This window comes from Herpailurus yagouaroundi, unplaced genomic scaffold (assembly GCF_014898765.1).
Source record: "Herpailurus yagouaroundi ecotype Mexico unplaced genomic scaffold, PumYag 215, whole genome shotgun sequence".
Classification (NCBI taxonomy): Eukaryota; Metazoa; Chordata; class Mammalia; order Carnivora; family Felidae; genus Herpailurus; species Herpailurus yagouaroundi.
Window position 1 is genome coordinate 7,090,495 of NW_024412446.1, and position 13,186 is coordinate 7,103,680.

The window sequence follows — 13,186 nt, forward strand, 5'->3', positions numbered from 1 at the left end:
CGTGAGGTGGCATTACAGGAGTTGTGAAGATCCTCTCAAGGCGCTGGTGGGCCTCCTCTGCGGGGGTCAGCTGGACCTCAGCAGCAGCTCCTGCCTAGAGGTTAAACCACTGTTAGTCCTGGCCTGGGGAGGAGTGGGGGGCACGGCATGCCAAGCTTCTAGCCTAGGAAGCCACTGGGACCCAGTGGGGAGGTGGAGTAGGGTCAGGGAGGCAAGCCACGAACTTACTTGTTTTTTTTTTTTTTTTTTTTATTTTTATTTATTTTGAGAGAGGGAGAGAGAGGGGGGGGGGAGAGAGAGAGAGAGAGAGAGAGAGAGAGAGAGAGAGAGAGAGAAAGAGAAAGCACGCAAGCGGGGTAGGGGCAGAGAGAGAGGGAGACAGGACCCCGAGCAGGCTCAGTAATCTCAGCTTAGAGCCCAACGTGGGGCTCACACTCACGAACTGGAGATCATGACCTGAGCTGAAATCAAGAATCGGATGCTTAATTGATTGAGCCACCCAGGCAGCCCCCAACTTGAGTTTTTAAATTATCCTATGGGGGGGGGGGGGGGAGGAAATTCTGGGGTTATTTCTTCTCACAGTCCTAACTACTTCAGCACTAGGATGACCCTGTTCTCCCACACACCCTCTGGCCCCTGCCCCAGGCCCAGGTGACAGGTGGCTGAACTTCAGCTCAGGGCACATCTCAGCCCCTCAACTCCACCCTAGTGAGAGCGACGGGGAGCCGGAGGAAGGCAGCCAAGCCAGGGAACAGGCACATGACTCTCTCTGGCTACTTATAGGTTCTACTCAGGGGCTGCCAGTACACCTCACAGCCTTCCCGGGAGGCCCAAACACCCCTGCCAACTCCTGTGTGCCAGGACTGATTTCCCTGCTTCAGAGCAGGCCGGCAGGGCTGGGGCAGCTGCAGCCTCCTGTTCTCGAAGTTCTGCAAAACCCAGGAGGAATGGAGCGGGGAACCCAGCAGGTTCTGGGACCTTGGGAGTCCCAGGAGGTCATTGGCAGGGAGGGCCTCTAGGCTGCTCTACTCCCATTTCCCCCGCCCCCCCCCCCTTCTAGCCAGAAGAGCTTGCAACAGGTGGGAGAAGCAGTGGTGAAACTTGACTCCTCCCTCCTACACCTCATGAGGCCTCAGAAGGGTCCACAAAATGGGGAAGTTTGAAGGGAACTGTCCCTGGCCAGAGGACCAATCATGTAGGCATCACCTTCCAAGGTCCTCCCCTCTGCCTCTCAGCTTCCTATCCCACTCAGAGGGTACTCTGGGGACAGACGGGTCCGCAGATCCAAAGGGGGCCTATGGTTCCCCTTTGCCACCCAGGCCTAGGGCTCCCTCAGGAATCCTGCTGTCAGAGAGGACTGCCGGCCAGGCCTGAAGAAGGAAGTGATGGCAATGGTGGCATTAAAACTCCTGTTATCAGCATCGCTATCCATGCTGCCATTTATGAGGCACCCACCACGCCAGGGACTAGGCTCGGGGGAGTACCGTACCATTCCTAATCTTCACAGGACCCTTCAAAACTGGGATTATCCCTTGTTTGCAACTCCAAAATCCAAAAGCCCCCTCCACCCCCTCTGCCCCAAACGATTTTTTACTTAACTATTTTGATTGCCCAAACTCTTTGTATTCTGTCCCCCTGCAGTGTGAACATAGATTTTGCTATGAAAATATTTACCTTTGGTTAGAGGTTACTGCTCGTTATGTATGACATTCTAAAATACAGAAATTATGAACTTGCAAAATACTTCTGGCCCCAAGGGCTTCAGAGGGGGAATCGGACCTGTCCCATCCCCACGTGGCAGATGAAGAAGGGTCAGCGATGGGACCATGCTGAGATCCCACAGAGGGTGAGTAGCCGGGGATGTGAACACGGGTCACCTGAGTTCAGAAAGTCTCCTTCTCCCCTAGCACTGATCTGCTAAGACTCCGACCCTTGCCTGGGAATCTGGAGCCTTCGGTCAACACCACGCAGCCTGGGACCAGGCCCCAATCCCACACAGGAATGTGAAGGAACGGCAGCATGCTGGTTAGCAGGGCCCATCCCAGAGCAGGGGCCGCCACGGACTCTGGTGTTCAGTGAAGGAAAAGCCATGCAGCCCCACCACGGGCACAAGGCCAGGCCCAGCTTCTCAGTCATGCGGGCGGGTTGAGGAGGCCCGGGGAAGCTGGCTGCGAGGGTGCCTGGCCTTCCAACAAGGGTGGTGAGGGCGTGGGAGGTTAGTGATACACTCGGGTACCTCCTGCCGCACGTCAGGGGCTGGTGACTTGGACTGCGGCAATCCAGTCAGGTTCCACTTCGGGCCAGCGGAGCCCGGGTCCGCCAGCTCTTCTGGTGGGGCAGGGGAGCACTGCTTCTCTGGGATTCCAGGCTTGGCCGGGGAGCCTGGTTTCCCTGAGGAGCCTGGCTCCTGGCTGGAGGGCTTCTCCCCCTTCCCAGGAGACTGCCTGCCACGGGGCTTGTGGTCCTTGGCCCTGCCCCGAGACATCAGGCTCCGTAGACCCACAGAGAGCTCATCCTTGGCTGCCTCCTTCTTTGCTTCAGGCTTAGGTGGAGGAGGGGGAGGTGGAGGAGGTGGTGGCTTGGGACCAGGGGCCTTTTCTCCCCTCTTGCCTCGAGCTGGGTGCTCAGGGGACCTGACCCCTCTGCTTGAAGGCTCCTTGGCACTCCCAGGCTCCTCACCAGGCAGCACCTTGCTCACCACCTTCCTAACTGCATTTGCCACTCTCTTCCGGGACAGGCCCTGGGCCTCCTCACTTGGGCCTTCTGCTGAGGCAGCCCCCAGGCCATTCATGGCGAGTGTGGGTGCAGGGCTCTTGGCTCTCTGGGAAGTCTCTGACGGTACAGAGCTGGTAGGAGGCTGAGGACTCCTAGGTGGACCACTGCTGTCCTTTGAGCTGCCCTCTAGCTGCAGTCACACAAACACAGGTAGACATTAGCATCGGCCCTTGTGTCCCTGCCCACCCCATGCAGAGGAAGTGAGACCTCACGCCTCGCCCTGGATGGAACAGACCTTCCATTCGTCCATGTAAACAACACATAGCTCCAAGAGGCTACACCAGGAAGCCTTCATTGCATCTTCTAGATAGGACAATTGCATCTCAAAGTTTGGCTTCTCTCTCCCCCAAAGCACAAGCAGGTACTGCAGTCACCTGCTGTCTATCCGTAGCCTTAGCACAGAGCTGTGAGATGCCAGCATACAGTGCCCGGAGGCCCATGAAGTGTCCCAGAGTTACTGGCCGATGTCAGGGCAGCAACCAAGCCCCAATCCAGGTGAGCCCACTCCCTCGCGGCCCAAACAACAGCAGAGATGGAGCATGGAGAGGTCAAACCACCAATTCCTGCCATCAATCCTGGGCCTCCCTCTGGGGCTTTCTGCCTTTGTGGTCCCCGGTCCTTCTATCACTGTGCTTTCTGGGCCGTCAGACCCAGAACCTACCAATCCCAGCAGAAACAGTGGTTGGGGAGCAACTCCTGGCCCCTGGACATGCCAAGCTTCCTCCCTCCTGCTCCCCTGATTTGTGGCCATTGTCTACCCCTCACCCCACTCTCAGGGCTGCAGAAACCCAGTGCGGGCCGAGGGGAAGCTTGTACCTCAGGCTGCTCTGTCAAGTCTCTACAGCTTTCCTCCTGCCACCTTCCCAAGGGCTGGAGGCCTCCTGGCTCCCAGGGTATGTGTGCGCAGAGTAATAGGATGAAGAGGAGAGAGCTGGGGCCCACAAAGGGGAAAGCACTCAAGTGACCACAGATCCACTCTGCCTTGGAGCTGGGGCCCTGGCTCAGCCAGCCTCCCAGCCTCTGGCACCCGCCTGGAGCGTGCTGGCACACTTTGCCTAATGCGCCTACCCTTCCCCCAACACTGGTGGGAACTGTCTGCGGTCCCAAGGGACAGCCACTAGGAAAGCCAGGCTGGCTAATAGTAGGGCAGAGTTTCCTGCAAAGCCAGCCACGTTGCCTGGGGGAGCAAGGTCAACCTGGGGGCTCCTTGCTGATCCGGCAATGCCCTGCCACTAATGGGCTATGTTTGAGTCCCTGTTCTGAAAAACAATGACCTTGGTTCCAGGGTACACCTGGGCCCTGGGCTCTACAAGTCTGGCTGCCATCTCTGCTTGGATGCAGGAAGATACTCAGAGTGGGCAGACCTCTGAAACGTCCTGAACAGGGCTGACCCAAGCAACCTCAGTCCGGGCCTCAGCTACAGGGAGGCCCTGATGGAAGGGGTGGGGAGAGGAGGGCTTGAAGGTGCCTCTCCCTCAACCTCTTGGACCAAGAGTGCTCCATGGCATGCCAGGGCACTGCGGAGCTGGCTAGCAGCCCCGGCTGCCGGCTCCTGCTCCCTTCTCCTCCCTCTTCTGGCTCTCCTCCCATCCCCCTGACTGAAGATGGTGACAATGATGATGCTAACACACAGTGTTTATTATGTGCCGGGAAGTCTTCTAAGCACTTCACGTGTAATTTTCTGGAGTATCTGGATACTCCCGGGCCCCTCCCCAGCATATCTCAAACAGACCCCTTTGAAATCACTGGCTAACCTGGCAGGATTAATTCCACATCAGGTGGAAGCCACAGAGTCTGGCTAATCAAACCTCCATCCGAGGAAGTGGGGGAACTGGGACAGGCACCATCTGGGGTAATGAAGCCGGGATCGCTTTGTGACCCAGCTCTGCCCCAGGGCCCCCCGCACTCCTGCCCCCTGTGCCGACAGCGGCCCTCTCCTAACTACACGTCTCTAGACCTGGCTATTCTGGAACTGTCTCTCTTTTCTTGCCTGAAAAGAGTCCAGCTTTATTCAGGGTCTCTATCTCGAGGCAGAGTGACCTGGGGGAGAAGCTGGGGGCACCAAGCAGCCAGAGCCTGCCTCCAGGTCACCCGCACCAAGCAGCTGACGGGGTCTTGGGAAGAGACAAAACAGCTGCAGTGAAATCCCTCCCTGTGCCGGTCTTGTGTCACCAGAGCAGGACGAAGAGTCCCAACAGCTGAGCTCTCCTCTGGTGCTCCCCAGCCTAAGAGTTTGCCCGCCTAGGACTCTCCAGCCCCAGAGGGTCCAGAAAACCAGAGCTAAAGGTAGGAACTAAAGAGAGGGGCCGGGGGAGGTGTCCAAAGCGCCTCGGTGTTCCCATCTCCTTCGCGCACCCCAGAGGTTGGCGTCACACATGCTGTGCTTTCTGCCCCTTTAGTGGCATTCCCTCTGGCCACCCAGAGATGAAGGGGCACCTGCCATGCCTGCCTGGTCCGCGGAACCGCCTCACGGACTAGGCGAAGGCGGGCAGGCACACCCACCCGGGCACACGCACGGGGGGCTCAGAGAAACACTTACAGCCCCTTCCTCCTTGCCAGGGGGGCCAGGCTTCGGCAGAGTTTTGTCCTCCTCTTTAACCTGAGGGAGCAGACAAAGAAGTCACTGGCAGGTCAGGTGGGAAAGAGCATTAAAAGCACCGGAGGAAAACATCCGAGGGGCCCTCCCTCCCGAGCAGGCAGAGTTCCTGCGCATTTGGGAGTACTGGGGTGAGGGACATGAGCAACGGATACCCTGTGCTGCGGTCAAAACTGTCCAGTGACAACTTCAAGAATGAATAGCGGGATCAGGTACCCTTGCCGTCGGCCACCAGTCACGTGGCCCACTTGGGCGGTCTGAAGAGTGCCATCATGGCCTTGGTTACAGGGTGGACGGAAAGGTCCAGCTAACTCAACCCATGCTCAACTGCAAGAGTCATTCCCAGCTCAGGCGACAAGTGGTCTGAATAAGAGGCTCCTGACCTAGTGACTAAGGAGGGAACAACCCCAGGGTGGGAGCCCTACTGAGCCAACGGAGGTAGAATGGGTGGCCCTTACCAGGCTGGCTCCAACTTGCTTTCAGGTCCCTGTGATCGCCCCTGGCCCAGAGCCTGAATGCCTTCCCAGCCACACAGCTGAGCTTGGACTGGGGACAGGAAACGGGGCAGAGGCAGGGAGGCCAGATATTTTGCCAACCTCAGACCCACAAAACTGCTAACCGTGCAGCTGAGGGAGGGAACCCCAAGGTTGGGGGCAGAATTTAGAAGGAGAGATGCCTGAGCTCTGGCTGTTCTGGCCAGGAGGTTGGGCTCAGCCGGGGAGCTAGAGGGCAGGAGCAGAGCTGGGAAAAGCTCAGACAATGCCTCATGGACTTCGTTTCTCTTCTTTCCCCAGTCACTTAGGACTATGGGAAAAAGGCAGGTCTGTGAGCAGCTCTACCCGTCTTCAACATGCCTTTCCTTCCGGGCACAGTGGGGGAAAAGCATTGGAAGGAGTCCTCAATTCCTGATGGAAAAGATCTTTAGAAACGTTTCCAGAATCGTGTTAATTGTCCCCCTGGGGGGAGGGGGAGTCTTTGGCTACGTTTGAGCTCCAATTAGCAGTGCCTAGGGGCACTGACCCGCGTGATGGCCGCTGAAGTTTTAAAGCTGCGACCTGTCTACCGAGCTATTTTCAATGGGCTGAAGCTTCAAAGTTAGCTCACACTGTTACGGACAGGGGGAAAATGGCAATTATTCATCAGAGTGTGCTCTACTACTTTAGAAATTGGGACTGGAGCAGATTAAAGGGAAGGGAGGGGCTGGTGGAGCGGGAATGAGGGGGAGTGGGAGAGACTGGGTCTGCACCTGCTGCCCCCACCCCCGGTGCCTATCCCTCACACCACCCCACACCCCCAAGGTCACACCATGCATTAGCTCCTGGGCACACAGGTTAGAGGAGCAGCAAGTGTTCACAAACCACACAGACAAGCTCATTACTGCACGCGGTGCTATTAGCTTGGGCTCAGGGATGGCCCAGATTCCGAGTCCACTCCGTGCCCTCCACCGGCTCCAATTCTGTCCTCCCTCCAGTGATGCGAGCTTAGGACCCCAAGTGTCCCGCCCAAGTGGTGAGGCACTGGGGGAAACACTGGCCGCCCCCCGAAAGGTCTGGGACACTAGGCCCAGCTCTGAGCTCAGCTCTGGATTTAGCCTGAGGCTGACTCACGGCCTCCCCCACTGCCCCCCCAACCAAGGGCTCTGTCTGTTACAGGTCATTGCCCAGCTGGGGACTGTGCACAGCACAAAGGCACGCCCAGGTCGGCAGCCTGAATCACCCTCTGGAACCCAGGCAGCCAACTGGCCTGGCTCCCAACCCTTGGCTCCTTTCCTTCTACCCACCACAGTCCCCAGACCAGGGGGGACCCAGTTCCAGAAGCCTCAGAACCAACGCCATCCCTCGCGGCCCCCCACAGTGGCCCACGTTCCCAGCGGTGAGTCAGAGCAGCCCGTGGGGGGGGGGGGGGGAGGGAGGGAGGCAGATGGGAAGGGTGTGGGGTGGTTAACTTGGAGGGGCACCAGTGGGACAAAAGGCAGCTCAGCTTACCAGAGGTGGAGCTCAGAGAAGGAGCATGACTCAGCACAGAAGCCCATCCAGAGCAGAGCGATTCTCCCCAATCCCCAAATACACGCTCATGCCCCAGTCTGTCTCTAGCTCCCCAAGCTCCCTTGCCCACAAGCCAGACTCCTGCCTGCACACACCATGCCAAGCACATAGGAAAAGCATAAGATTTTGAGACCCAACTTTCCTTTTGCTCCCAGAAGGCGAACCTTGATGAAAAGGCCATGGTGCTGAAGGTAGCCTGCCCCCTGGGTCAGAGAAGACACAGGCAGGGTGGGCAGGGTCTCTCAGGAAATCGGAGTCTTCCTAAAGGCCACCACCTGCCAGGACAAACACTGTGGGCAACAGGGGACAGAGGGGAGGAAACGAAAGGGGAAAGATTACAGAGCTCAAAAGGTCAGAGGAGGAGTGAGGGATAAAGCACTGGGGGAAAGTGCTGGCAAGGTGGGGTACAGAACTTAGAACTTCCTGCCCTCAGGAGCTGTGTGTCCTTGAATAAGCCACCTCACCTCTCTGGGCTTCTCTACAGAATTAGGGGATGGACCAGTCTAGACAATGGCTGATGTCCTCTCCAGGTCTGCACCCTAGGAGTCTGGGTAAAGAGAGGCACTCAAGCCCTTAACTCAGTGAACCGAAGTTACGGGCCTGTGAGGGCATTAACAAAGCTTCCCCAGGACTGCAGCAACTTTGGCTTTCTACCTGCAACACGCCATCACCAGCCTGGAGGAAGGGGACCTGGAGAATTGCAAAGCCACTTCACCTATGGGTGAGAAATTAGGACTGGTCCTCTTGAAAATCAACAGGCAGAATCTGCCTCAGCCCAGAGAGGGGCTTCGTTCAAAGAATCCGTTCAGTTCAGTGGAGCTCAAGAACTTGTTTGTTCTTATTACTGCTCATCATGAATTAACAGTGAAAAATTGGAGAATTTTTTGTTTTCAGTTAATTATTTTTATTTATATTCTTTATTATTTTTATTTTAAGTTTATGTATTTCGAGAGAGACAGAGACAGAGAGACAGGGAGAGGGAGAATGTGAGCAGGGAGGGGCAGAGAGAGAGAGGGAGAGGGAGAATCCCAAGCAGACTCCTCACTGTGAGCACAGAGCCAGAAGCAAGGCTCAATCCCAGAAACTGTGAGATCATGACCTGAGCCAAGATTAGGAGTCGGATGCCCAGCCAACTGAGCCACCCAGGCGCCCCACAATTATTTTTAACTTGCTTTGTCGACTTGTCTCTTTTACCATCCAGTTCATATGCTAGCTGTGAAGTTTGTTTAATTATTTAATTCATTTGTTCTTTGCTCTCCTGCTCAAGTTTTTCTATGTGTGCAGGGGGAAGTCCACTGATCCCAGGCTGTGAGGACACCAGTCCATTCACGCCCGGGCCTGTTCCTCTGTATCAGCTCTTCCTTAGAAATATCACTCTAGGCACAAAGATGGGGTTCTCCGCAGAGGAAATTCTCTCTGTGGCTTTTGTAAGGAACCGCCTGAATATTTCTCCTTCCTTCCTTATCACTGGATTTTAAAGATTTTAAAGATTTGCTTAGAATCCAAAAAACCTGTCTTTAGCCAATGCGTAACAGATGAGGAACTCAGAAAGACGGAGGCAATGTCTCCATGACGGTCACTGCCGGAGCTGGGAACAAACCCTGACCTGCTCCCTCGTGGGACTTCAGCCATTTCTTTTGTTTTTATTTTTTTAATTTTTTTTTTTTAATGTTTACTTTTGAGAGAGAGACAGAGTGCAAGCAGGGGAGGGGCAGGAGAGAGGGAGACACAGAATCCAAAGTAGGCTCCAGAGTCTGAGCTGTCAGCACAGGGCTGGACGCGGGGCTTGAACTCACAAACCGGGAGATCATGACTCGAGCCGAAGTCAGACGCTTAATCAACGGAGACACCCAGGTGCCCCAAACTGCAGCCATTTCTGACAACATCATTAATTACTGAATATGGAACACCTACCCTAATGAGATAGGCCCTGTAAAAGTATTTAACACATTTTTAAAAAATGTTTATTTATTTTTGAGAGAGAGCACAAGTGCGGGAGGGGCAGAGAAAGAAAGACACAGGATTCTAAGCAGGCTCTGCCTATCAGCAGAGGCCAACACTGGGCTTGAATCCACAAACCATGAGATCATGCCCTGAGCCAAAAGTTGGACGCTCAACCGACTGAGCCACCCAGGTGCCCCTTTAACACATATTTTTACTCTTATTTATTTTAAGGTTTATTTATTTTATTTTGAGAGAGAGAGAGAGAGAGGGAGAGAGCACGTGGGAAGAGCAGAGAAAGAGGGAAAGAGAGAGAACACCAAGCAGGTCCCACGCTGTCACTGTAGAGCCCGATACAAGGCTTAAACATGCCTTGTGTTTAAGAGATCGTGACCCAAGCCGAAACCGAGTCAGACACTTAACCGACTGAGGCACCCGGGAACCCAAATGTATTTTTAAATATAAGTCTTACAACAGCCTCATGACATCAGTCTCATTTTACTAATGAGGAACAAGACTCAGAATGAGATTAAGTCACAAAGCCATTCAGCGGTGGAGCTGAGATTTGAACCCAAGGTGCTCCAAGTGCAAGGCCCATGCTGCTCCCTGAGAGGCCCACCTTTGGCCCTGGCTTAGGCAGGATCCGAGGGGCTGAGTCATCCTGGTGTATGTACTGTGTCGGTGTCAGTGTTCAGGAGGTCTGGATCAAGCTAAAGCATGGATGGACAGGGAGGGCACTAGTGTTCCAGGTGCCCAAACAGAGTTTCTAGACTTGCAAAGGGAGACCCCAGCCACGATCCTGCCCCTCTGAGGCTCTGACCACCTCCCCGACTACTCTCTCTGGCACTTCTGGCTTCTTCCGTTGAGGGAAGGGAAGAGAAACCAATGCTCACGGAATACTTGCTAGGAGCCAGGCACGGTGGCAGTTGCTTCATACTGTCTCCTTATTTAATCCTCTCAACAGCCCACTTTTTGGATAAGGAAATAGAGAGGGTCAGTACCTGGCTGAGGACCCCAAAGTCAGTAAGTGGCGGCCCTGGGATTCACAAGCAGGTTGTGCACCTACAACGTTCCCTGGACTGTGGTTTCTTCGCGGATGCAAACTCTATTCTACCCATCATACTGTGGGTGCTTAATAAATAAATGTTGGCTGCACGGCAGTCCTGCAACGGGGGATCTTTGGCCAACTTCTTGTTCCCATCTGGTTTCTCCCCTCAACTGTAAACTATGGAGAATAACACTTGCCAATCCTGATTCCCAGGGACGAGGGCAAAACAAGAGAGGTAAAATCTCTAAACTGAGCAACAATTAATAGATCGTATACACTCAATGCCGTGGGGTGGAAGGGGAGGGCAGGGGCACTCTGAAATTGCTTAGTAGCTCTTTGGCAAGCAACAACAGCCATAAAATGCATCATCCTCTGGCCCTAGCCACCCCATCTAAGGAAGGTATAAGCAATAAGTCGATTTAAAGAAAGGAAGAGAAAGAAAAAACACCCACAAACCCATGCAGAGACTTTTAAAGAAGCACTCTGTATACCAGCCCCCAGTTGGCAATAACTCAAATGCCCAGAGTTAGGGAAGGGTTGGCTAAACTACGATACTTAGGTACAATGCGCCATTATGTTGCCACTTAAACTAACAAATACATGATCAATGTGACCACAGGGAAAACTCCACCTAAAATAATATCAATCAAAGCAACTAGAACCTAAATAGTATGCAAACAGTCATCATCACAGTCTTGCAAATTAGACACAATGGAGACATTTGGTATTTATTCTGTTATGTATTTGTTACTTACTGTTTATTTCTATTGTAAAGACGGCTAAATAGTCAATAAAAAAGAAAAAGCAGAGGAGATAATAGCTGAAAGCATTTGTTGTCAAAGAGGAGAAATCCAAGAGATGTGCTGAGGGACCCATCTATGCTCAGCCTGGGAAGGCTTCCAACACTCAGGGGGCTGGACCAGGCTGCATTTTACCCTCTGCATGGACCTGCGAAGGCCATCAGCCCTTAACTTACCACCCTCTGTGCCCCTCACAGGGAGGAATGGGGGCACAAATGCCCCCAGGAGAATCTTTCCACCTCCGCCCAGGCTCCCCACAGGCATGTAATACCCAGCCTGGGAAAACACATCGAGGCCAAGTGTCCATGCAGATATCCCCACACTGGGAGCCCCCAAGGGCAGTGGGAAGAGAAAGAGGAGATCCCGCTGTCTGTGACCCAGGGAACTTGCACATTTGGAGAAGAAAGAGGCATGGCATCCTCCTCTGTCTCCTTTCCCACTCTGAGGAGCAAAGAGTAGCTCTCCGGAGACGCTCTCGCTACCAATCCCACCCTAGCACCTACTTACCTAAGAACGAGAGGGAGGATGAGGGCATGGGGAAGAAAGAACAGTAGTAAGAGTAATAACAGTTAACCTTTACTGAGCATGTACTAAGTGCCAGGTACCGTGCTGAATCCTTTTCGTGCACTATCTCATTTGACCCCTACAGTATTCCTCTGAAGTAGACAGTAGTATGATTCTTACTTTACAGATGAGCAAAAGGAAGCTCAGAAATGACACGGCCAAGGCCTCATGGCAGCGAGTCGCAAATCAGAACTCACAGCCAGGTCCGTCCTCCAGCAAGAACCTCCCAGGCTCACTTTGACGGATGGAAGCAAGCCCTGCCCCCGCCTCCCTTGATTCACCTGCATCGTTGAGCTTCCGTGACATCATCTGCTGGAATAACAGCTGGGGTAGAAAGCAGGGGCTTCCAGAGATGACCTGCCCTTCCACTATGACCCAAACAAGCTTTGCACAGAGCTGCTTGAGAGGAGCGAGGCCCCTCTGGGGAGTGGCCTGAAGGCCATGCTGCCAGCCAAAGGAGGAGGGGGAGAAGAGCTTGGCAGGGACACCCTGGCCCCTTTGGTCCAGCCTCCAGCGAGAGCCCTCCCCCACCCCAGGGCGGAACAGAAAGCAGCCGAGCGCCTGCAGTCACTACCGGCCAGCCCAGAGGAAGCAGGTGCACTGGAATGGCTTCCTGCTGCCACTGCAGTTGCAGAAGGGCCCGGGTTTCCTCCTCCAACGGCCGGACCTGCTGGAGGCCTCCCTTCCCTGGGGACACTCGCTGCCCCTCTGCGGAGCCTTTTGCCGTCTGTCTCACCATCGTCACACATGGCCCCAAATCTTCAACATGGTGCTGGTGGCCTGGGGACCCAGGCTGGGGTGGTGTGGGGAGGAAGCTAGGGCAGGAAGCACCCACCTCTCAGGGTGAGGAGTCGCTGTGGCCCCACCCCAGCTACCCACACACACCTCAGCACTGGTACCAGTTGTGTGGCTGGGGCGAGGCAGTCCTTGGGCACAGGGAGATACGAATGCCCATGGGCACATCTCAGGCTCTGGGCACACCACCGCACTGGGCCAGCCCACACACTGCCAACTGCTGACACGACTAAAAACCTGACCCTTGGTGGCCGGGAGGGGTGGCGCTGGGGGAACGGAACGACTGGGAGGCAGCTATGTCTGCCTCACTGGCTTTTTTAAGGAACTTACTCTTCTGGAGTAATCTCTGCTTGAAAGAGACCTACAGACAGTCAGGGCATCCCCGAGATGCCATCTGCGCCCCTTCCAAGTGTCCGATCCACAGAAATGCAGAAGGCCACGCTGAGTCCACTGGTGGCCGTCCGGACAACTCCAAGAACCACCCCTCTCCAGCGCCTTTCTCTTGTCCACCAGGAGGAAGAAGGGTGGAAGGCTAAGCTGGCAACACAAAGCAGGGAACAAGACTTCCCAGTGTCTAGAAGGTAGTGGGGTTCCAGACCTCGGAAGGAAATAGCGTTCCAAG

The 13,186-nt window shown here is 54.7% G+C and overlaps 1 protein-coding gene across 16 annotated transcripts in view; it reads right to left on the reverse strand.

The window, feature by feature from the left end:
- The window catches only part of MYO18A (myosin XVIIIA), a 106,483-nt gene that overhangs the window by 56,353 nt on the left and 36,944 nt on the right, over positions 1–13,186 (reverse strand). For 6 of the 16 annotated variants that reach the window (XM_040455398.1, XM_040455397.1, XM_040455395.1 and 3 more), the window contains exon 3: positions 17–94. The exons of 9 other annotated variants lie outside the window; for them this stretch is intronic. In XM_040455398.1, the coding sequence (XP_040311332.1) occupies positions 17–94 (78 nt within the window). Of the gene's footprint in view, positions 1–16; positions 95–2,236; positions 2,906–5,314; positions 5,375–7,558; positions 7,707–13,186 lie in introns of all 16 variants that reach the window. One more of the 16 variants, XM_040455394.1, reaches the window with a different exon arrangement.